The 22,738-nt window shown below is 52.5% G+C and overlaps 3 protein-coding genes across 3 annotated transcripts in view; 1 reads left to right on the top strand and 2 right to left on the bottom strand.

Moving 5' to 3' along the window:
• DCAF1 (DDB1 and CUL4 associated factor 1) overlaps positions 1-9,607 on the top strand; it is a 64,280-nt gene extending 54,673 nt beyond the window's left edge. Inside the window, exons 22-23 of the mRNA XM_081818571.1 lie at positions 4,218-4,470; positions 8,636-9,607. Coding sequence (XP_081674697.1) covers positions 4,218-4,470; positions 8,636-8,694 — 312 coding nt within the window. The 3' untranslated portion in view covers positions 8,695-9,607. The remainder of the gene's footprint in view (positions 1-4,217; positions 4,471-8,635) is intronic.
• Positions 9,608-13,056: 3,449 nt separating this feature from the next.
• On the bottom strand, positions 13,057-16,219 carry RBM15B (RNA binding motif protein 15B). Its single transcript, XM_006731751.3, has one exon. The coding sequence runs from the start codon at positions 16,097-16,099 to the stop codon at positions 13,412-13,414; it is 2,688 nt and encodes an 895-aa protein (XP_006731814.3). The 5' UTR covers positions 16,100-16,219; the 3' UTR covers positions 13,057-13,411.
• Positions 16,220-18,472: 2,253 nt separating this feature from the next.
• On the bottom strand, positions 18,473-22,684 carry MANF (mesencephalic astrocyte derived neurotrophic factor). The gene is made up of 5 exons (XM_006731752.3): positions 22,631-22,684; positions 21,984-22,545; positions 21,130-21,257; positions 20,245-20,386; positions 18,473-18,904 (listed from the first exon to the last, which is right to left on the bottom strand). The coding sequence occupies exons 1-5, from the start codon at positions 22,682-22,684 to the stop codon at positions 18,720-18,722; spliced, it is 1,071 nt and encodes a 356-aa protein (XP_006731815.2). The 3' UTR covers positions 18,473-18,719.
• Positions 22,685-22,738: the final 54 nt, after the last annotated feature.

Here is a 22,738-nt window from a genome sequence, read left to right as displayed (position 1 = left end):
GTGGATAGGAGGGAGTCCTGAGGACCCAACATTTGTGGGAAACAGTAGTCAACTGGATGTGAGGCCACAGGAGTGGGGAAGTGAAAGATGTTTGAGATTTTCACCTGACTACTGGGAGAAGTATAGAAAAGGTACTGGCTTTAAAGGTGCTTTGAGTTCAGTTTTAGAATTAAGAGATTTTAAGTTTCTGTGGTACGAATGGGTAGAGCTGTCTGAGAGTTCAAAGATGTAGGAATTAGTGGAAATATGAAGGCAGAAATTAAAGTTGTAGGAACCTCTGTGCTAAGGAGATCTGCAAGAGACCAGGTACAGATGAGCCCAGTGTGGAGGCCAGGATTGTTGTCGGTCACCATAGAGAAGCCCCCTGGTTGGCCACCCAGGCCTTCCTGTTCCTTTAGGAAGGTTGCAGTCATTGTAACAGGAACAACAAACTTTTGTTGAACACTTTGTGTATGCTAGATACTTTCCAAAGAGATTATATACATACATGCATACATGTTCCCCCCACTCCCCTTCAAATGCTAACAACAACCCTATGAGGCAAAGTAAATCATCCCAAAGTTGGTTACTGCATCAGTAGAGTTCAGTGGCAGCAGCCTGGCTCCAGAGCAAACACCATTAATCGCTGTCCTGTGGAGTGGTGCGGGCAAAAGCCAGACTGTCCAGTGTTGGAGGAAGAGAGAGTGAGGGAATGAGTGAGCAAGTGGCAGGCGGGGTACCTGGAGGCTGGGAATAGGGTTTAGCTGGAAGCAATGTGGAGCCTGTGTGGATGGAGAAGTGGTGGTTAGGTTTGGGCAACCTGGCCCTCCTCAGAGAAGATGAGAAGCCAGTGCAGAGAAGTGTGAAGGTGGATGTAGGGGTGAGGTGGGTGGCTGTGGTATTGAGATCCAGAGAGGACTGCCACTCGGAGCATGAGTGGAGGAAGGCTGGCTTCCTACTCAGACCAGGGTTAAGTCAGGTTTAGATGTGGAGATGGGACCAGAGGGCAGCTGAGGGGGCTCATGCCAGTTGACTTCTCTGTACAGGAGGGGAGTGGGTTGATAATGTGCAGGGGTTTGGGGTTTTAGACAGCCATGAAATTAACAGTGGAATTGAGAAGAGTTTTGGTATTCTTCCTGTAAGAAAATTTATTAGTAGTTCAAAACATCCTGGCCCTGAGTCCCTCTGATTCTGTTTCCAAGGCCTTAAAGTTGTAGAGAATTTTTTTAAACCCTACATTCCTAGATCTAAAACCTTACCTAAATGTTGTTGAAGATGATTCTGGATTTTAGGAAGATTTCTTTTCATTAAGTAATAATTTTTAGTTTCTTTTGTGTGTGTGTGTGTTTTTTTTTTTTTAAACTACTTTTGACCACTCCTTAAATCTTTAGATATGAAAGAGAGGGGCTCATGTTACCAGTCACGTACTTAAACCAGCCGAGAATGCTTCTAAAATTACTTCCTGGACTCTCTTTTGGGTTCAACTACAGAATTAGATTCTACAGTATTTTGTTTTCTTCCTCCCTCCATCCCTCCCTTCCTTCCTCTTTCTCCTTCTTTCTTTCTTTTTTTTTTTTTTAAGATTTTATTTATCTGAGAGAGAGAGCACTAGTGGAGGGAGGGTCAGAGGGAGAGGGGGAAGCAGACTCCTCCTCCCCACTGAGCCTGGAGCCTGATGTGGGGCTTGATCCCAGGACCCTGAGATCATGACCTGAGCTGAAACCAAGAGTTGGGTGCTTAACCGACTGAGCCACCCAGGCGTCCCAGATTGTACAGTATTTTGGACAGATCTTGTGAGCCTCTGTTTCATGATTCAGGTTTCAGATTTAAAATTTAGAAAGTGAGTTTATGGCCATATCCATGTGTAACAAAATACATGTTAAACCAGCATTGGTCATTAACCATAGAGTTTAAATGATGGAGTGATGTATTTTACTTGAGATTCAGGTAGAGCCTCCCCTTCCTACTCATTTCCCTTGTCTTGTCATGGTCACAGAAGTCCTCATGGCCTTCTGGGATGAATATATGTGAACTATTTCTTCTACTACAAGATTAAGTAAAGGTTTTGGATTTGTAGTCTCGTGGAAGAATTGGGAATGTTATCTGTAGTTCAGAGCTCAGACCCTGATTTACCTATTTTTCTAGGATTGCTTTTGATTCAGGAGCTTTTTTGCATTTCTCCTGGATCAGCTAGGCTTTGATGTTTTTAGAAATGAAAAAGAATGGTCTTCCTAAATTTGCTGGCTAATAGATGCCTGTTTGAACCACGTAACTGTTTACATACTCAACTGTGGACCTTTAAAAGTTATGGGACATTGAAAATTTATGTAAATTGCCCAGGTTCACACGCCATGTAATTGGCAGAGCTAGGATTCTAACCCAGGCGTATTTGATCCCAAAACCTGGGCATATTCTCCTGTCCCACTCTTTAAATAATGCCACATGTGCATATCAGTAACTACGCATTAATTTCAGAATTAAAAATAATAAAGTTATGCCATCTTCAATTTTAAATATTGTCCCATAGAGGCTTAAGAAACACAGTACTTTGGATACTTTTTTCTTTAATGTACTCGTTTTTAACTGTGTTACTTTATTAATGAATTAGAACTAATTTTGGTCAAGGCCATGAAAATATGCCTGGAAAAGAGAGGTAAAAATTGTAATCTGGTAAGCACTTTGGATTATTTCCCTGAATTTTGACCCTTCTCTCTTTTTCCAGCATTTGTATGAGCTGATATGCTTATAGGGGCTAAGGAGCCTGTCTGTGTCTCAGTTTGTCATTATTGCCTCCAGGCACTCTCAGCGCCTTTCCAGTAGGTGAATGCTTAGTAGCCATCTGTGTGGAGGAGATAACGTGGCCTAAGCTGTGGAACAGTGGCCTCAGGCTGTCATATGTGGTTTTGTATACAAGCATGTGCAAGCTCTGGTCTAGACAGTACACACATTTGTACACGCCTTAGGTTTACTGGGTAAAGGGGTTAGTCTTTCCCATATAGCTGCCAGAAATTGTTGAAAAGTCTTAAGTCAAACAGCATATCAAAAAGTCTAGGGTGGTTCCAAAATTATCAAAAGTCCATAAAGCATGGCTACTCTGCTGAACATGAGCCTAGTTTATATTATAGCTGATGAACACTAGTGGTCAAAAAAGCACAAAATTTGGATTTTAAGTGATTGGCATGCAGCAACACTTTAAAAATGTGTTTTATCTATTTTTTTTCTGTGTATGTTGGGCTTATTCTTTCTTGACTTTCATTAGGCTGATATATTAAATGAATTTTATATTTTATTGTTGCAGAAGTTAGAGTCCTTTTGCTACTGGCAAGGTTGACAGTTGATGTTTGAGCAGAAGGATAAATGAATGATGGTCACATTTACTTGGGAACACCTGTTATCCTTATCAAAACAGAGGTGCCTTTGTTTCCTTTCAAGCAAGAAAGGACACAACTTGGATTCTAGCGCAAAGTTGAAATCTGTGGCAGAGGCTAGGATGTATTCTTTATAAAGCCCAGGGTACCCAGAGCCAGTATTTCATTAGTTTTCTGGTAGTTTTCCTGACTTTAGAAAGATCTCTTAAGAATGGAGGGAAGGACGGTTTCTCTAGCACTTTTTGTGTGTTTTTGTGTGTGTGGCTTGTAACAGAAAATGTAGGTATCTTTTATGTTCTGTATTGCAAAGTCAGTTTTGATGGACAGTTAGATCATTGGATACTTATGATAGCACTATTAGAGGTTTACCCACTCTCTTGGTTATAAGATCAAGGGTAAGACCTTGAAGGGCTTCGGAGCTGACTCAGCGGCTGTGTTCTTTCTCTGTCTTGTTAAAGTGTTGCTTTTTAGATTCCAGTAGGAGCTTTTGTCCAGTGACCCAACTGATTTCACTTGGTTTGGTTGATACAGGAGAGAGAGAAGAGCTCCCTTGGTTTATTAGTTATTTAGGAACCTAGAATGTTGATGGCTGAGACCTCTGTGAATGAATTGTGTGTTTTCTTGGATAAGGGCTGTGTGACCAGTAATGCCTTTGTGGAGTGAAGACTAATCCTTGTCTGAGAGGTGCTTTGAGTATCTTGGGGAACATGTGTGTGACTGTCTTTGTCTTCATTAGATTACCTAGATTACCACTCTTTTTAGTGACAGTTTCCTCCCCTGTCCTTTGGGAAGAAGGGAGAGACTTCCCATGTGGCCCACGTGGATTAGGCCTCTGTGTTTTTCCTAATGGACCTCATGCTCTCTTGCCAGGAAGAGGAAGAACAGGAGGAAGAAGATGACGATGAAGATGATGACGACACTGATGACCTAGATGAGCTTGACACTGACCAGTTGCTGGAGGCGGAGTTGGAGGAGGATGACAACAACGAGAACGCAGGAGAGGATGGGGACAATGACTTTTCTCCCTCTGACGAGGAGCTAGCAAACCTTCTAGAGGAGGGAGAGGATGGGGAGGATGAAGACTCTGATGCAGACGAGGAAGTGGAACTGATCCTGGGGGACAGTAAGTCCAGGGCCGACCCTGAGGCTGAGTCTTGGCACCCAGGGGAAGGTCCCTTCCCTGCACTCTCCTGGCAAGCAAGCCCCACCGGGTTCTGTGCCCCATATCTGTAGATTCATCACTGGCCCCTTGAGGAAAAGCAGTTTCACATCTCTGATCCTCTGCTCTTTCACCAGACTGTGTTACTAAAAGGCTGTTATCTCATCTTTAAAATAGAGGTTGGCAAACTTTCTCTGTAAAGGTTGGACAGCTAAATATTTTTCGCTTGGTGGGCCATATGGTGTCTCTTGCAACTCCTCAGCTCTGCTGTGAGTGTCAAAGCAGCCAGAGACCAGGTGTAAATTAATGATCGTGGCTGTGTTTTAGAAGTAAAACTTCACTTACAAAAATGCGTAGCGGGCTTGGTTTGGCCCATGGGCTGTAGTTTGTTGACTCCTGCTTTGGAGGATTAGCCTTAGAATGGAAGGCCAAAGGGTGGTTCTTCCTGAGGGGCAGAGCCAGACCTGGCAGCTGCTTACGGGGTGGGGGTGCCGTGCCTGCTCCTTTCTACAGTTACAAGTAAAAGCCCTCTTGGGGAGGAGTCTTTTCCTGTGTGCTTTTGCCTAAGCCCTCTTACAGGCCAGGTGACAGATGTTTCTCTTTGGCTTGTTTGGTCTTCCTCACCCCCTCTAAGTTATGAAGTACAAGCTCCAATTTTTCTAGTAATTTCCCTTTAGGACAGGTTTCTGAAGTCAGGTTTTCTCCTGACTGTGCTCATGAATCCTGAATAAACCGGTTACTAATTCTAAGAGTTTGCTAGGTCTGCAGTTATATTCTGTCCACTTCAAGAGGACCTGTCCGGCAGCATTGCTGTGACGTATGTCACTGTTGACAGACGTCTGCTTGCTGTGGTCCTGGTTCTTGTGCTACCCTGGCTAAATGATGGGGAGTCATCCCTGAGATACTCAGCCATCTTCATGTAGCCAGTCAGGCCAGTATGCTCACAACTGCGGCAGGAATGATGCCTAACATGGTAGCCACTAACCACATGTGGCCATTAAAATGTAAATGAAAAATTCATGTCCTCATTTGAAGTATTTGGTAGCTGTGTGTGGTTACCATAGTGTACAGCACAGATACAGAACATTTACATGAAATTCATTTACAGGAAATTCTGTGTGCTGGCCTAGGCCCAACTTAGGCCAAGCCTCTTCATAGTAGATGCTTGGTTTTTATAATCGTTGGTGTCTGGTGGCAGGAGGAGGAATGTGCGTGTACATGTGTGTGGTAGCAGAGGTTGGGTGACAGTACTTATTTAAGCCTACGTATAAAAGATTCTATTTCACAGTGACCCAAATCCATTTTCTTTGGGATAAATCTTAGATGTGCTTCTATCCCTCAAATGAAAGGCAGGATTGTCTTAGGGAGACGTGTTCTTACATGAGCCCTCTTGCCAAAGTTGTATATTGAGGAAGCTCTGGGGGGGCTGTGCCTTCTGTGTCCTCATCTGCTGCTTACCAGCTTCCATACTTGGAGGTTGAGGTGACTCAGTGGAGGAGGACTTGCCTTGTCCCTAGCCATGGTCAGAGAGCCAGGGAAGAGGGATTAAAGGGCAAGGCACACATGACCGTATCAAGAGTAAAAGGGCAGTTTTTACTGACCCTTTTTGTCATCTGTGAATAGGGCCATGTTGGGTACAAGTTCTGTTTCCTTCCAAGTAACAAGGTAGGCCGGGAGAGCTGCTGGTGCTGGCACCCCTGGGATGAGAGTAGCACTTAACCTCTTTATTCTTTTTTTATTTGAATATAAAGCCACTAAATTTGTATTTGGCCTGTAGAATTACTGCGTTCTCTAACTGTTCACGAAATTCCTTCCTTTAGGCCTAAGAGGTACTGGAAAAACCTTTATTCTGTTAGCAACGAGATAGCACTTTATTTTGGTAGGAATATTTATGATGTGAGAACGCCGACAGTCGACAGCTTAAGGGCTTCTCAGCTTGGGCTCTAGAACTGAGGTGGTGATGTGGAGGTGGCATGGGTGGTGTGTCCTGCATCACTGTTTGAGAGAGGCCTCCAGGAGCGTACCGCAGAGCGGGCTGAGGGACCGTTCTCTGGACCCTTGGTTTGCTGGTATTTTGCTTCAGTAATCATCTAGAGCATTCGCTTTTAACCTTTCTGAGCTTATGGAGCCTTTTATGATGTGATGAGAGTCACTAAGACTATAGAAAGCCACAACCCTGTGCCACCCCATAACTTTGTGAGGCCCCGGATCCCATAGAGACCCAGTGATTGGTTTCAGATGCAGAACCCCAACCCTAGGAAGAGAAAACACCTTGACTCTGAAGTCTTTTGTGTGTTCTCTGTTCCAGTCAGTTCTACCTCCCCCCAAAGCCTGTATGTTGTAGAGCAGCAGGTTAAACATTGTGGGGATTGATTATTTACATCTAGACTGCCTTTGCCTCAAAGGGCCTTTCAGGAGAGGTCCTGACCAGGGTCTGGGATTGGGTCTCTTCAACACTTGAAGATACGAAAAGGCTGAGGAAGGGAGAGCAGAGGAGCCCTGTGACCACCAAGAGGGAGTCTGTGCCCAGGCCCTGAAGGTTCTCTCAAACACCGCGCCCGACAGTTATTTGCGTAAAGAGGATTGTGTCCCCGTCCTCTCCCAGCTGCATTTATACTCTGTACGTGTGATGCAGAGTTGTTAAGACTCTTAGCAGCTGCACAGCTGGTGGCCACGTCTTAGGCAGGTGGTCTGGCATTGTGAATCCTAGATCTCAGGAGCCCTGGGGGAGTCTCTGGAGGTCTGCCACGGCCGAGGACACTGTGCTGTGCTCGGCTCTGCGGGGGCAGACCCTACCTGTTGGCGGTTCCTTCTGGAAGTCTTGCAGCAAGGAGTCTGACGAGGCTGTTCAGCTTAGCTTGTCAGGTGTTTGTTCTCCCTGCTCCTCACCAGTAGTCTGGCTATGCTTATGCCCTCTTAGACCCAGGAGCACTGGTTTTTTCCAGACATCTCTTTTGTTTACCTTCAGGACTTTGTATCACAGCCATGCGTTTGTTGATTTTCCTTTATCCACTTCCGTTTTCTTCGTAAAGGAAATTGTAGTGAATGAAAGAAGGTTTGGGAACGTGGGTTGTTCTTGCTTCAGCTTTCCTGAGAGTCGATTCTTAGGTGTCTGGGAAAGGCTGATGGGGAATGCTATGGAACCACTGGTGTCTCTCTCTGCATGGGAAGTCCACAGCCCCAGGGAGACCTTGTTAAAATGGTTTCACAGCTTCCTGAGCTGTAATAAAAGGGGGCACCAAGGCCTTTCCCTTACCTTCACTCAGCAAATACTAGAGTCCTTAGGAGCTAGGTAACTATGTTTCTCTCCAATTGGACATGATGTATCCTCATTTTGAAGGTTCTTTTGCTTTGTTTCACTCCTCAGTGGATCCTTCCAGAGATGTTAGTTAATGTGGTCTGTTCACTGCCTGAGAAGGCAAATGGTCCAGTGGAGGGCTCTTCCTGTGCCAGAGACATGGTGCTACCCTTCCAGGATGTTCTAGCTGCTCCCTGCTGGCCTACGGCCTTGAGTTTCTAGGTACTCGTTCTCTGGTATTACCATATGCTGGCCTGTACCTTTTTGGGAACTTGTTCCTGCTGATTATATTCAGAGGAAAGAATCCTTGGTTGACAGTCTCTACCTTTATGGGGTCTTCTGATAAGAGAGTTGTGGAGTTTAAAAGAAATCTCATTCTTGCTTGCGCTCAGCCTGCCTTTTTAGTGGGTGTAGGGGGGTGGGTCAGGCAGGCCTGTGCGCCTGTCCTGGAAGGACGTGAGGCCATAGGACTGCAGAGGCTCACTCATTTCTCCCTCAGCCCTGCCCCTTTTGCAGCCATTCAGAAGTTTCAGAGGGGTTTGCCCTGTCCTTTCAGGGCCCCCCAGTCAGGAAGAACCTCTAGAAGGCAGAGAGCATTGCATCCAGGCCCTGTGAAAGGTGCAGGAACAACAGGTCCCAGGGGTGGTCACTGTTGCCAACAAGTATATTCTCCAGAGCCAGCTCCAAGGAGTTAATTGATGTGTTTTCTTTTTTCTGGAAACTGGTGATTAACTTTGTTCAGGTATAAATGTATGTGTATAAAGGTGCTTCCTTCCTGAAAGCTTCCTCTAAGTCTGGTGAGTAATCTAGTCTCTCCCTCTTCCCTTTCAGCGGATAGCTCTGACAACTCTGATTTGGAAGATGACATCATCTTATCTCTGAATGAGTGAGGAGCCATCACCGTGTGCAAGACATTCCTGACAGGCGAGAAACTGAGTCAGATGAATTGAGAACACCTTCCTTTCCCTTTCTCCCAGGGCTGTCTTTTAAGGAACTGCATGCCCTGCATTCAGAGGATTATGGCTTAGAGAGCCTCACTGGAATCTGAGGGTCCTTCTAAAACAGTAACAACCACAAAAAAGACAACAGGGGTTAGGCCCTATTCTGCTTCCCCCTTCTCCTAGGACGGACAGCTCTTTCCTCAAGGGGAAAAAAAAACATGTCTCTGGGGTTATTTCACAATATATTTTCTTTGTATAACGTTCTTTACTTAAAGAACAAGAAATAGTTTTTTATAAAATTTAAAAAGAAAAAAAAAAAAAAACAAAACCAGGCATTTATAACTGAGGGTATGAACTTATATCCACCAGGTCTCTTGTCCCAGCACTTCATTTTCTATGGAAGAAAATGATGTCTAAAGAACAATATAGAGGCATTTTTACATACGTATTTAAATGAAAAGGAAAATCGTGGTTTCTTAAATTGATAAGGATTAAGAATATTTTATTATAAATATAATATATGATTTTTTAACCTGTTCTGTTGCCTCATATGCTGTCAGGTTAAGTTGTTTTCCTTCTTGCCAGAGGTGGGGAGGAAGGCAGTGCTTATTTGCTGAGTAAATGCCTAGATTCACCCACCTTCATGGTTTGGGGGCAGCAAGGTCATTGTGGATATTGGTTTTGTGGAGTTGAGGGAACTTAGGATATAAGTTCACTCCCTCTATTTTTCTTTGTGATTCAGTTTTTCAAAAAATTTTTTTTCTTCCTTCTCCCCAATGTGGAAATTACAAATCAAAGGCCTTTTTCTTTAATGTAAAGTGTATTTATTTAAAAAAAATACAAAATAAACTACAAGTCTGTCTTTGTTTGTTTATGGCCTTTCCCTGTTCTCTTTTACCAAAGTGCGGTGGTCCCTTGCCCTGCAGCTCTAGCCAGCCAGTAGAGAAGACGCCTTCCGAGAGAGGCAGCCCAGGATGGTGGTGAGACTCATTCTGCCCAAATAAAGCACTCTGGGGAGAAAAGTAGCTTAGTCACAGTGTCTGACCCTGGTCTGCGGCCCTCCCCCCGAGGGAGTATTGGTCTGTGCCCAAGAACCACGCTGGGGTGGTGGAGGAGGTGTTTGGGCATTGTGTGCTGTGGACACCTCTCTGTGTCCTGGGTTCTGACTTAAGAAGGCAGCTCTGCAGTACAGATTTGGTGGAGCTGGGAAGTTTTGGAGGAACATGCTGGCAGAGTTAAGGAGCGGCCACCTCTAGAGTTAGTTGGGTGACCGTCATTACTGTTTCCTCAAGGGAGATTTAACAGCGGACCAGAGCTGTTCTTCACTTTTGGCAGTTTGGGGCAGCAGGGGCTTGGGCAGGCTCAGGCCTTCAAAATCAGCCAGTGGTTGTAGAACTGGGGTACTGCCCGGGAAAGTGCCACGTGCTCTGACCTTTTCACTTAACCCACCTCACCCTGCTTTCCTCCCACAATAAATAGGAAACCACAGTCTCTTCCTTTGAGTTACCCCCATAACAGCTGCTTGGTTTCTATTGTGTAGGTATCAAATAGCTAGAGACTTTTCTCCCTTTGCTGAGAGAAGAGGGGACAGATGTGGTTGTGAAGTAAACAAGACAAGACGGCTAAAACTCCCCAGGGGCTGGCAAAGCCCTCCTGGGCTTTGGAGCACCGTCCAGTTGACGACACACACTGAGGCGGGCCTGCGTCACACGTACCTCTTGGTCCTTTAGAGAGCAGAGCGCTCAGCCCTTACGTTGCTTCATGCCTCACACCTAACCAGTGGAGTAGCCTTGACTGCTGGTGCTGGATGCATCAGGAGGAAACAGGTTAAAAGTCAACAAGGAAAAACACTGTTCTAGCCATGAACTCCTCTGAGCCGCTGGCTGTCTCCCTCAACTCTGCCGGCAGCTCTTGGGAGGGCCTGCAGGTCTCTGGGGTGGAGATGGGGACCTCCGACAGGGAAGCGGAGTTGTGGTTGACTTGACAACACGCCCTGAGAGGCTAAGGAGACATCTGCCCTCTTTCTTACTATACCAGGGCTTAAGATCTGCGTCACTTAGAAGAAACACGTACAATACTAGCAAACCAACAGTGAGGCAAAATTTGCCTCAGATTGTTTTTTTTGTTTTGCCTTGCTAAGCGACACCTCAGACAGGACCCGAACCCCCAGGTGGAGGCTCTGGACACCTGCAGTTCAGTTGTTCTCTCTCTGGGACAGTCTAAAATCAATCAGCGCCTCGACCACCTTACCTGCTAGGTCTGAGAGTTCACAGAACCTGCTTTGTCTTAAGAGCCAAAGGAAGGAAGTGGTTAAGAGGGTCCAGAGAAGAGGAGCGGGAGGAAGGTCACACAGTGGGTGGGCTGTGGTTCTTTACCAAAACTCTGTAGTTCTTTTTGGGGCTATCCCTGAAGAGTAGACAAAGCAAGGGTTGAAGGGTCTTCTCTAACCAGATTTCCTAGCAGGTTTACATCTGGGAATGCTGCTGGGTGGTGTAGGATTCTGGGTTCTGAGCACCCACTCTATGAAGAACAGCCCCGAAAAGTTTTGAACTTCATGGGGCAAGGCAACTCTGGCCTGTGTATGACCCAGGCATTTCTCAAAGAACTGCAGGGAGCCCTGCATTGTGCCTTCAAGACACCCCTACCTCATTTGATCTGAACAGGGAGGGCCCACTCCTGCTTCCGGCGGTACGAGCTACCCTGGAATGGTGGAGCTGTGGTCAGCTGAGTCCCCCACGGACTTCCTCAGACACCTGGCAGTTGTGGCCACAGCTGAAGTACAAACAGGCAAATAAACGCACTTAACACTTCCTTTGTTCATGTTTTCTGTTGTGAACGTGCTTGTTCTCTCATGAGCACCCGCTGTGGCCCGGTGAGCAGTATCTCCCCTGGCACCTTCCCCTGTTCATTTTAAATCTCCGAGGTCCCAAAAAGCCACCTCTTTCCGTGTGGAGGCAAGTATCCTCCAGGCAGTCCACACTGAGCCTCATCCTCTACCTCAAAGCATCCCAGCTGTCACCTGTGTTCCCTTGCATGGGCTGGGCTTGTGGCCGAGAGGGTGGTGTAGCCACCAGAACCTGGAGTTCTGGCCAGTTGGCTCATTTCTCTTACTGAGGCTGCTGTTGTCCCTCAGCACTTCTGGGACATCCAGACTGCCACACAAACACTCCGAAGAGTGTAGCTGGCCTGTGTTCTCTGGTGACAACTGCTGTGTGACTGGGTTCCCTCCTGGTCCCTGACAGCGCTGGCTTCATTTGCCCTCTGACCTCATTAGAGACCAGGGAGGACAGCATTTTACTCTTTCAAGCCATCGTTCCTTCCCAGCTGGAGGATGCTTCCACATCCCCCCCAGCTGGGCTTAAATGGCTCTGACTAGCCCTGCCCCAGCGCCTTGGCACCTGGGACTTCATTTCCCCACAGAGGCACCTTTGTCCCAGTGGCCCCACCTCAGCAGCAGGGCAGGAGGCCACGGCACACGCTCTCACCTCACACCTGCGAAACAGGTACGTCAGTTAAGAGCATCTTCCTGATCTACCGTGCTCCCTTGCAGCGTTGCAAAAATTCTTCAGTCCAGGAGTTCAGTGTCCCTCCCCTAAAAAACTCTAGTGACTGGGCAGAGCCCCCCTGTCCCCACCACTGATACATTAGCCTCCAAACAAGGAAGAACCAGAATTTACAAACACTGGGTACATTTCAAGAATGAACCAAAAGAAGCTCCTTCCCGCCCTCCATTCTGGCATTTGGCCTCTGGTGTCCCTGGGAGTCTGAGGCAGCTCTGCCTCCAGCCGGGTGCTCCCGGGCTGCCACAGCAGCCACATTAAGGCTGAATAAGAGGGGGAGCCTGCGTCGATCTGGGACCCCGAGACCCTGTGGCATCCATACTGTACTTGTCTTCCCCGTGACAAGACCACACAACTGCTGAAGACTACCTGCCTGCAAAAGGCCTCAAGATTAGGCATGTTGTCCAACTGTTACAGCTCAAGCAGATGCACACACACATTCAGGGCAGGAAAACGAAAACTCCAAAACCACCAAAGCTGCCGGCTATGGAGCTCAGGCTCACGGGCTCTGCTCAGGCAGGCAGGGGAGGGTCCAGAGGCAAACAACTTGCTGTGAGCCAAGGCTAAAAACAAATGTGAACGTAGTCCTGATTGGGCCCAAAGAGCTGAGGGACTGAGAGCCACCAACACGGCAGGATTCTGAACTATATATACCCGGGCTGGGAAGCTGACCTAGAGCATTTGCGTGCGTGCAGTGGGGAAAAGTCTTCCATTTACTGAGGAAAAACTTGATTAAACCAGGAGAACAGGATTAAAAATCCATCCTCTGACAAAGGCTTTACTGACGACTTTCCATACAGTTAGTCAAAAAATAAAAAAATACAGAACACAGCAGACAGTATCTCGTACACTAGAAATCAACGTGACAGGAGTCCCTTTTCTCATTGCTGTTAAAACAAAAGACAAAAAACAAAAACAAAACACAACCCTAAAATCTAAGAACTTAGTTTTGGTGGGGGGTCGGGACTCTGGTCCCCCATTAAATGAACCAAAATAACCCAGCAGAGAATTCAAACCAAGGGGGTAGGATGTGGGGAGGGGGTGGTGGTCAGATCTTAAAATAACTGCTTTTGTGACACAAACGCGGAGCTGGAAACAGGTTTGGGCTAGGCAGTGTCTCTCACTATAACGATCACCATGTGTTCTTCTTCTAGCTTGCCCAATGTCCTCAGTGCGGACTGGAGGTACTGCTGTGAAAAGTCGCAGGGCGGGAAGGCGTAGAGCATGCCCGTGCTGTCTCTGCCCTTGGACCCACCCACCGGCAGGCTGATCACCCCCGCCGCCTGCTTCTGTTTCAAGTAGGAGACCAGGTTCCTGAGAAGTCGCCTCTGTAAGCCTGGCTCCACCGCGGGCATCCCCTCAGTGCCAGGCCCGCTGGGGGTCGCCTGGGTGGCTAGGAGCACCGCATAGCCATTGGGGCTCCCCTGCTTGATCCGCCGCGTGACCTCGTCGAGCTTGGGCTGGTCCAGTCGCAGACGCTGGGCGATCTTCAGCTGGGTCAGCTTGCTCCCGGAAGTGTGGTCTTTGAGGAGGCCCGTGATAACCCCCTGGTCCCCCTCTAGGATGTGCATAGATGTCGGGAAGCAGCTGTTTTTCAACACTAGGAGCCCATTCCAACCCAGCTGCAGTGTCTGGGCATACTCGGAAAGATTCTTGAGCTTTTTGGTCTCGTGTTTTGGCTCTTCCAGAGGCTTGGGCTCAGCCTCAGCGGTCCGATGATTGCGCTCGCTCTCTCGTGTCTTCTTCCCGTGGGAAGAGTCTGGAGCCTCGTGGTGGTGGTGGTGGCTCCGCTCCTCAGCCCCATGTCTGCTGTTGCTGAGGGAGTTGCTGCTGGACTCCTTGGGCCCGTCACTGGAGTGGTTCTCCTTACGGCTGCGCTCAGGGGTGCGGTCAGAGCCCCGGTCCACCTGCTGCCCACCACCCTTGGTCCTGCTCCGTTCCTCATAAGGGGAGTGGGTTGTCCTCCCGCGCTCACTGGAAAGGCTCCTCCGCTTCCGCCTCTCCTCCCAGGGCTTGGGCAGGCCCCGGTCCCCATCTCCCCAGCGCTCCCCACTCCGGCTGCGCACCGACCGGCTGTAGCCCTCCAGGCTGTTTCGGCGGTCGGAGCTTTTACTAGGGCTGGTCCAGTCCCCTTCCAAAAAGGTCCGGTCTCGGTCTGAGTACAGGAGGTGTGGGGGGGTCCTATCCCGCACCCGTAGGTCTGCATCCAGGTTTCGGTGCCGGGTATACCCGTCAGGGAGCAGCTCGTAATGCACAGGGAGGGGTGAGGGCTGGTACTGCTGGGGATACCGAGTCTCCTCTGCTTTGGCAAAATCCACGCGCAGCCTCCGGTCTGGACCACCCAAGGGAAAGCCCCTCATTTTTGCACAGGCGGCCTGAGCTGCATCCAAGCTCTCATACTGGATGTAGGCAAAGCTATCTCCCTTGACGTGATCAATGGTCCGAATGCTCCCAAAGCGGTCAAACTCCCGGGCCAGAGCGGCCAGTGAGGTGTTAGGTCCCAGGCCGCCCACCCAGAGGCGAGTGGTGGGGTTGGCCTTGCCGTAGCCTATCTTAATGGGGTTTCGGCCAATCACCCGGCCCGACATGGCCACCTTAGCCCTGTGGGCCATGTCTAGGTTCTGGAACTTGAGGAAGGCATACGCACCACCCTGGCCACGGGCAGGCCTCTTGATGACCACCTCCTCAATGATGCCATACTTCTCAAAGGCCCGCCGCAACTCCACCTCAGATACGCTGTGGTCCAGGTTCCCGATGAACAGGTTGCGCGTGGCCCGCTGGTCGTCCTCAGGCATCAGGTCCTCCTCGCACACGGCGGGGTAGCCGTAGGGGCGCCCGCGGTCGTCGTACAGCCCGTAGTAGTCCAGGGCCCGCTCCCGGGATAGCCCCACCGCGGCGGCCGCGGCAGCATCCAGGGCAAAGGCCGCCGCGGCGTGGCGGGCGCGGGGCTCCCGCAGCGGCGGGGCGGCCACTGGGGACAGCGAGCGCTGCTTGTACTGGTAGCCGCCGTGCAGGGGCAGGTAGCCGAGCGGGTCGGCGGGCGCGGGCGGCCCCGGGGGCGGCGTGGAGGCGGCAGCGCTGCTGCTGCTGCTTCGCCGGCTGCTCCCGCCGCCGCCGCCGCCGCCGCCGCCACCGCGCAGGTACACGGGCTCCACCTTGAGCGGCCGGTCGTAGAGCAGCAGCTGGCGGGCCAGGGCGTGCTGGCGGGCCTCGCGTGCGTCCTGCGGGTGCCGGAAGTTCACGTAGGCCACGCGGCCCAGCTCTGGCGTGTGCGACAGGCGCAGGCTGATCTCGCCGAAGCGCTTGAACTGGTGGAAGAGCCGGTCCTCGAGGTGCTCAGCGGGCAGCGCGGGGCTCAGGCTGCTGATGAGCAGCGTCTTGTACTCGGGCGCGGCCGCCGACGAGCCGGGACCCGCGGGCTCGGCCCCGGGCGGCGGCGGAGGTGGTGGCAGCGGAGACGCGCGGGGTGAAGCACCTGAAGCGCCTGGGTCCCCGGAGGCCTTGCCGCCGCGTGCCCCGCCGCCGGCGCCCGAGCCCGAGGAGCGGCCGCTGCTCGCACGGTGATTTGCGTCCCCCGCGCCGCGGCCGTCGCGATGCCCACCCCCGCCGCCCCCGCTACCGCGGGGTTTGTCGCGAGCCCGCGCTGGAACGGGATGCTTGGCGCCGCCCGAGGCCTTGTGCGCCGCCCGCCGCCCGCCCGCCTCCGCCTCCCGTTCGCGCTCCCGCGGCCGCTTGGCCGACGATGACGAGCCGCGCCCGCTCGGGCTCGAGTCTCGCTCGCTCTGCCTCTTCATGGCGCCGGCGCGGCGGGCGGGCGGGCGGCCCGCAGGCCCCTCACAGCGGCGGCGGCGGCGGCCGAGGAGGCAGCGCCCCCGGCGCCGCCATCTTGGACAAAAGGACTCGGCGCGGCGGTGGCGGCGGGGCGGGGCGGGAGCGGCGCCCAGGGGCTGAGCGTCGCGTTATCAGGCTGCGCCGGACTGTCACGTGACCCCGTAGCGGGCGGGGCGAGAGTTGCGCCGGGCGTGCGTCATCGGAATGCGCCGCCCCGTGTCACGTGATCCCGGGGCGGGCGGGCGTGAGCTCTGACGCCACCGCGCGGCCAAGGGGCCGGGCTACGCGGAGATCGGGGACGTCGCGAGAGCACTGTCCCCGACCCCAGCGGGCTGCAGGCCCTAGGCCTCCGGCTTCCGGCTCGGGGGTCCGCGTTGCGTGGAATGGGAGTGGCAGCGTCTGTGGGCGCCGGGCTCCCTGGTCTGGTCTTGACCCAGCGCGGCCTCTTTACGTGGCATCCCCCCAATCCCCACCACAGCATCTCCCGACTGTGGTCCGGGATCGACAGGCGCGAGAACCTAAGCACGCCGCTCCCTAGGCCCCGTCTAGGACCCACGCCCCACAAAGCAGACATTCTCCGCGTTCAGGTATCACCTGCAGCGGTCCCCGGAAAGGCCGCGACGACCATGGGCTATGAATGCAAAAGGCGAGGCCCTTTTGGGTTCAGGCAGAGAGATACCCGAGCCAACAACCTACCTGCCGTTTACCGAGGGGGAATAGGCTCCTTGGCGCCACGGGGTCCACCCTCTGCTGTGGCCTCCCGAGCAGATGGTGGGCTGTAAGGGCAGGGCCACGGAGCCAAGGGCGAAGAGAAGGCCAAACCCAGTAGTTACCACAGCTTGCCACGCTTACCTCTCGCTGACCAGTGCCCTTCCATCCACCTCCAGGGCCAGGACCTCTTCTCCAGAGGTGAGGTGCGGGGAGAATCCTGCCCAGGTGCCCAAGCCCCCTTGGGAAGGTTTCATTCTCCAGAGAGCTGCTGGACGCATCGCAAAAACCGACCCAACTTCTGCAAGGAAACCGTGGGGGTGGGGAAGAGCCTACCGGTTCCTTCTCCCACAATCATAAATAAAGCACCTCCTGGAGCAGCTGAGGCAGGTGCAAGGGGAAAGCTCTTACAAGAAACACCTGTAACAAAGAAACACCTGTAACGTTGCCTGATCTGAACTCCACTTCCAGAATGAGTTAACCCTTTGTAGATCACCTTGGGGGTCAGCCCTACAGCGGTAGTGGTTGGTTTACCCTGTGCCTGTGTTCAGTGTGGCCTGTAGGCCACGGCCATTCACCTCCTAAGACTACTGTCTTCAGCTGTGGATTTTCCTAGCACTTGTTCGGGGTTCAGGACACTGCACTTTGTCAGATCTTAATAGCCCACCTAATTCCTCCAAACAAGGAAGTCTTGGCTCGAGAAGTAGCTCAACCTTCTTGCTTCCCTCCTAGAAACAAGGTATTGAAGATGTGCTGGCTGTCATCAGTGGATGCCACAGCAGGTGGGAACAGGGCCTATGGAGGTAAACTGAATTTAGCAGCATAAACGATGTGATCTGAAGTCTTCCTTGGAAAGCATTGCTTTAGTCCTTCCCTTCAGCTGGTCTCGGCAGGCCCGAGAAGCAGAGGGGTCTCCACCAAGTCACAGCTCATGCTGACAATTGGGTTTCCCAAAGCCAACCCCGGAGAGGAACTGAAAAACCAGACTCTGGGGATGAGAGACTTCACTGTTGGACTTACCTTGGGTAAACAAGGCAGAAGGCAGCCTCTCACTGACTTTGTATAAACCAACCCCTGCAAATCTTACAAAACCCCAATTAGGCATCAGAAGCTTGGGACTGACATGAGGCCACAAACTCAGATGACCAAGTAGATGGCCAGATCTGGACAGTGGTTGGTGGAGGTAGCCAGGCCAAGAGCATGTTTAGAAATGTGATGGTACAAAACACCGGCAGTTACTGAGGTCATCCTCCCAGAAGGCCACACTAAATCGACCCTCCATCCTGCTTGGGCACAGCCCCGATAAAGCCCCTCCCTCATACACCAGATTCAACCCCTGTGCCCTGCAAGAAGCCGCATGGCCTCTGGCTCCTCTCCTGTGACTTCCACTCGAAGTCACCTCAGGGTGGCGCATCAGGCGCAGCCACCTCCTGGGCTCACCTCCACTCCTGCACCAGCCCCCCTTCCCCCCACGCCTCAGCCCGTGTCCTGCCCTGGCATCTCCAGCCCTGGTCGCCGAGGGACAAATGTGAAGGTATCAGACAATTCTTTGTTAACTGGAAAGCATAAACTGGTGGGATCTTCATTAGGGTTGAAATCCTATTTCAGATTCACTTTAATTCTCCAAGGACAGCTAGAAATTTTCTTCCTTTAATAAAAAATTCTCAGACACACTTTAAAGTCCTAGAGTAAACCAGCAACAGAACAAAGTGAATCCCCCCCAAGGGGGGCGCTGGAGAGCCAGCATCATCAGGAAAGCTCCAGGCTTCACACCTGACATTGTCAGGAGCCCGCCTAAAAAATAAATTACAAAAAGGCTGTGGGGAAGAGGCAGGTGAGCTGCTTTCCCCTCAGGTGCAGCAGGGATCAGGCAGACTACAAATCAGTCCGTGAACTGGCTGCCTTGGGGGCATATTTAGGCATCAGTTCATTAATCTTCCGGATGTAGTCGGACTTCTCCGCACAGCCTTTGCACGTCTCCCCCCAGTCGTCCAGGATCTTCTTGAGCTCTTTCACCCGGAGCTTCTTCAGGTCCACTGTGCTCAGGTCGATCTGCTTGTCTGGAGGAAAGAGCAGGGAGAGCTGGTGGGAGTGGCCACAGACCCCCCACCCCTAGTCCCAGGATGGGTCACCCCTGCACAGCCCCCCAACCCTTAAAACAAGCAGCCCTACTGGTCAGAGGGGGACAGACATTTCTAGACACCTGTGGTGCGTGTCAGTGCCCACCGCCCTGACCTGCAGGAACTGGCCCGAGGCCCCTTCACCAGAAGGCTGGTCTCACCCTGGCGGCGTCCACCCGGATGTGCAGTGCTGCCCGGCCCAGGACGGAGGCCATGTGGTCCTTACAGGACAAACCTCACAGGAGAAATGAGGTTCCCACTCCCCCAGGTGCCCTGACAACTAGTCACTCACTGTAGAGTGACAGCTCCAGGGTGACAGAACAGACAGATCTCCTAGCTCCAATTTCCCAACACAGACCCTGGTCAGGAGCTTACTCCCCGTGGCCACTCGTGAGCACAGACCAGGAGCCAACCGCACCTGTCGCAGGTCCCTCTCAGGAGACCAGGCATCCTGGACACAAGTGGGCAAACATGGGCCCTTGGACACTCGCGTCACAATAAAATATGTTGGTGGTGTTTGAATTTTATAGACAACTATTTCTGGTCCTGACTCAGAGGACCTGGCCTGCTTTTTTCCTCTGTTCAATAAAAGGGGTGCCGCAGCGCCCGGAACGCTTGGGTCTGCCTGTCTGCACAGAGCATTTCCCTTCAAAATAATAAAGATCGCTGGGCCTTCAGCAGGACGAGCCTATTAAGACCAAGTCAGGCCACATCCCTTCTCTGCTCAAAACCCCATGTTCCCAGGGGCTGGGTGGTTCAGTTGGTTAAGCATCCGACTCTTGATTTTGGCTCAGGTCATGATCTCAGGGTCGTGGGACTGAGCCCCGCATCGGGCTCTGTGCTCAGTGGGGCACCTGCTCGAGATTCTCCCTCTGCCCCCCCGCACTCTTCCTCTAAAATAAATAAATCTTAAAAAAAAAAAAGATCTCTCTGTGGTCCCCCCACAAACCAACAAAACCATGTTCCCAACTTCACTCAGACTAAAGACCTGAAGCCAAATCACCAACCTGCAAGGCCCTCTGTGACCCGTCCCCCCGTCATCCACCACCTATCTCCTCTGCCTGCAATGCTCTTCCATTAGCTCCTCTTGGCTGATCTTCTACCGCCTTCAAAGTCTGCTGAATGCCACCTCCTCCGTGAGGCCTGTTCTGCCAGATCCGTACCCCCCGACCCGCTACTGCTCGCACTCGCCGTGGCTCTCGTTTCTCCCCCGCCTCTCCCAGCTAGCATGCCTGAGCGCGAGGCTCCGTGGTGGGTCCGTAAAGCCTGGCCACACTCACCATACTTCAGCTCACAGATCTGGCTGTCCTTCTTCTTGAGCTTCTCACAGACCTTCTCCACAGGGATGTGGTGGGCCAGGGGCTTGGACACCTCGTTGATGATTTTAGTGGCAGCGTCCTCTGTGGCCCCGATGTAATAGCACTGCAGCGAGAGAGGACAATGGCCTTCAGGCGGTTCCACTTGAGAGCCTTCTCCTCCGCAACACTGACAGCTCAAAACCTCTCTCTGGTAGGGCCTCCTGTTCCCACGCCCTGCCTGTACTGCCGGTCACATTCGGTCAGTGTAAACCCCGGGCTCTCAATACATGCTCGGTCCCAGAGCTGACAGCCTCCAAATAAGTTTACGAGTTACCAGGATTCAGACCTTTAAACAGAGACAAACAAACCAGCGACTGCCAGGGAAATTAAAGCTACAAAAGTCCTCGTTTTATAAGGGCTCTTGTCCTCAATTTGGCCCTAGCCCATCCTGTGCCCACTTTGTTGTCTTCTCGATTCCTCACACATGGCCTCCTCTGCGCTCACAATGGCTGGTCCCTCTGGGGGGGATGCTCTTCCCCGCTCCCCCCCCCAAACAATGATCACTCTTCCTCAGAGAGATTCTTGACTATTCTGCCTAAATCAGCGCCCACCCTCTCTGCCAGAGCACCCTGGTCATTTTCTCCAGGACACTCATCCCATGGCATCATTTGCCTGTTATTTCTCCCCACTGATCCTCCCAGTGCCCAGCACACAGTAGGTGCTTAATCAATACTAACACGAGAAAAAAACATCCTAACTGCAGGATGCATGAAAGCACTCGCGTCCCACACCAGCATACTGACACAACAGCGCACCTCCTGAACGCAAGTGGGCAGGGCCAGCCAGGGAGGGGAACAGGCTACTCACCAACCGATTCTCTTTGCCTCTCGCTTCCTGACAGAATTTTGTAAGTTCTTTTTCAATAGAGGATGGTGAAAATGTGACATCTCTGTCTTTGAGGTCCTGATAAAATCTTCCCAGATAAGAGATACAGACTGGAAAAGAGAGGGAAAGGAGATGCTCAGCAATCACCAAGTTGCACCCCAGTCCACCAGGAGGATACTCCGTCAGCAATTTTAATAGGAGACACGGAGGTGAGTTTTTCCATCACCGGGGTTTCTCAGGTACCCTAACAGGCCGAACCCAGCTCCAGGTTGCTGGGGTCCCCTGGTACACCCAGGGCACGCGGGCGAGCATCACCCAATGACCCACACACGGCTCCTCCCTGCTCCTTCCACAAAGTTTAAGCCGAGACTGAACACGTGTCCTTCAGATGGACTCACTGTGACCTCCTAAGAGGCCAAACCGGAGAGCGAAGGCAAAAACGATCCAAATGCTTCTCATTTCCAAACACAACACCAAACCCCGAGGTGCGGCTTCGCAAGCCCACTGGACCCGGCGCGGCGCTCACAGCCGGCCCTCGGGGCTCCCGACCTGAGCCAGGGAGAGCCTCTGCCCAGAGGTGGGAAAGGACAAAAACTCCGGCGTTATCTCAGTGTCAAGACAAGTTTTCTGTACGATCTAGTCCCAACTTTTTCTTGTCGGACCAGTTTCCTAGGCCCGGGAACTGTTTTCTAGCCGGCGTCTGCCCCTCCTCGGGCGGACGCCGCTGGGACCGGCCGCCGCCCCCTCCCGTTCCAGCCCCGGCCTCTCGGCCGTTCTGTGGTGTTCAGCGCCGCCGCCAGGCCGGCCTTGGCGCGCGGACCCCGGCCCCGCCGCACCTTCGCAGTCGCCCGGCCGCAGGGTCCGGCCGCCCGGCAGCACGCTCAGAGCCAGCGCCACCGCCAGCCCGTGCGTAGCCCACATCCTCCGCCGCCGCCCTCGCCGCCGCCCGACTGAACCGCGCCTGCCGTGCGTCGCTTCCTCCAGGTCCCGGCCGCGCGCCGTAGTTCCCCATTGGCGGGCTGCCCCCGCGCCCTCCCACACGCCGCGCTCGTATTGGTCCACGCGCCTCGGAGCCCAGACGGGCGGCTCCACGCTACCCTTCCCTATTGGCTGGTAGCGTCGCCCGCCCTTGGCCCTAGACAGTTGTCGGCCGCTGATTGAACCAGGGCGTCCGGCAGGAAGCGGCCGCGGGGGTGGTGGAAACGGCCCGGGCCGCCATCTTGAGTAGGGGCAGCGGCCGTGCCTGAAGCCGCAACCTCGCACAGGAGTGGGGTTCGGCCGCAGCCTCGCGCGTGCTGAATTATCCCGAGTACCCCTTGCTGTGGGTTCCACGCCGGCCCGAAAAACCCCGCGGACATCCTCTCCCGGGGCCCCGACTGATGGCGCAGGCCAGCGGCTCTGGAGTCAGCCGCGGCCTAAAGGGCAGGCTCCGGGGAAGTTTCTTTCCTTTTCATTTTTTCAAACGATCCCGTGGGTGGGGGACCTCGGCTTCGGGGACCGCCCGCGAGGCCTGATGACCAGGTCCGAAGGTCCGCATTAGGCCGGAGGCCGCCTTGTTCGGGCTGACTGGACACCGGCCAGGGTGGACAGA

Source organism: Leptonychotes weddellii, chromosome 1, assembly GCF_054177405.1.
Source record: "Leptonychotes weddellii isolate Sample4059 chromosome 1, ASM5417740v2, whole genome shotgun sequence".
Lineage (NCBI taxonomy): Eukaryota > Metazoa > Chordata > Mammalia > Carnivora > Phocidae > Leptonychotes > Leptonychotes weddellii.
The sequence above is the reverse complement of the archived record's forward strand: the minus strand, read 5'-3'. Positions and strand labels throughout refer to the sequence as shown.

Coding starts and splice junctions, on each gene's coding strand:
- MANF (XM_006731752.3), bottom strand. CDS start 22,684: ATGCGGACCTTCGGACCTGGTCATCAGGCCTCGCGGGCGGTCCCCGAA. Junction 22,546..22,630: donor GGGCGGTCCCCGAAGCCGAG/GTCCCCCACCCA, acceptor GGCTGACTCCAG/AGCCGCTGGCCTGCGCCATC. Junction 20,387..21,129: donor GAGGCAAAGAGAATCGGTTG/GTGAGTAGCCTG, acceptor CTCTCGCTGCAG/TGCTATTACATCGGGGCCAC.
- RBM15B (XM_006731751.3), bottom strand. CDS start 16,099: ATGAAGAGGCAGAGCGAGCGAGACTCGAGCCCGAGCGGGCGCGGCTCG.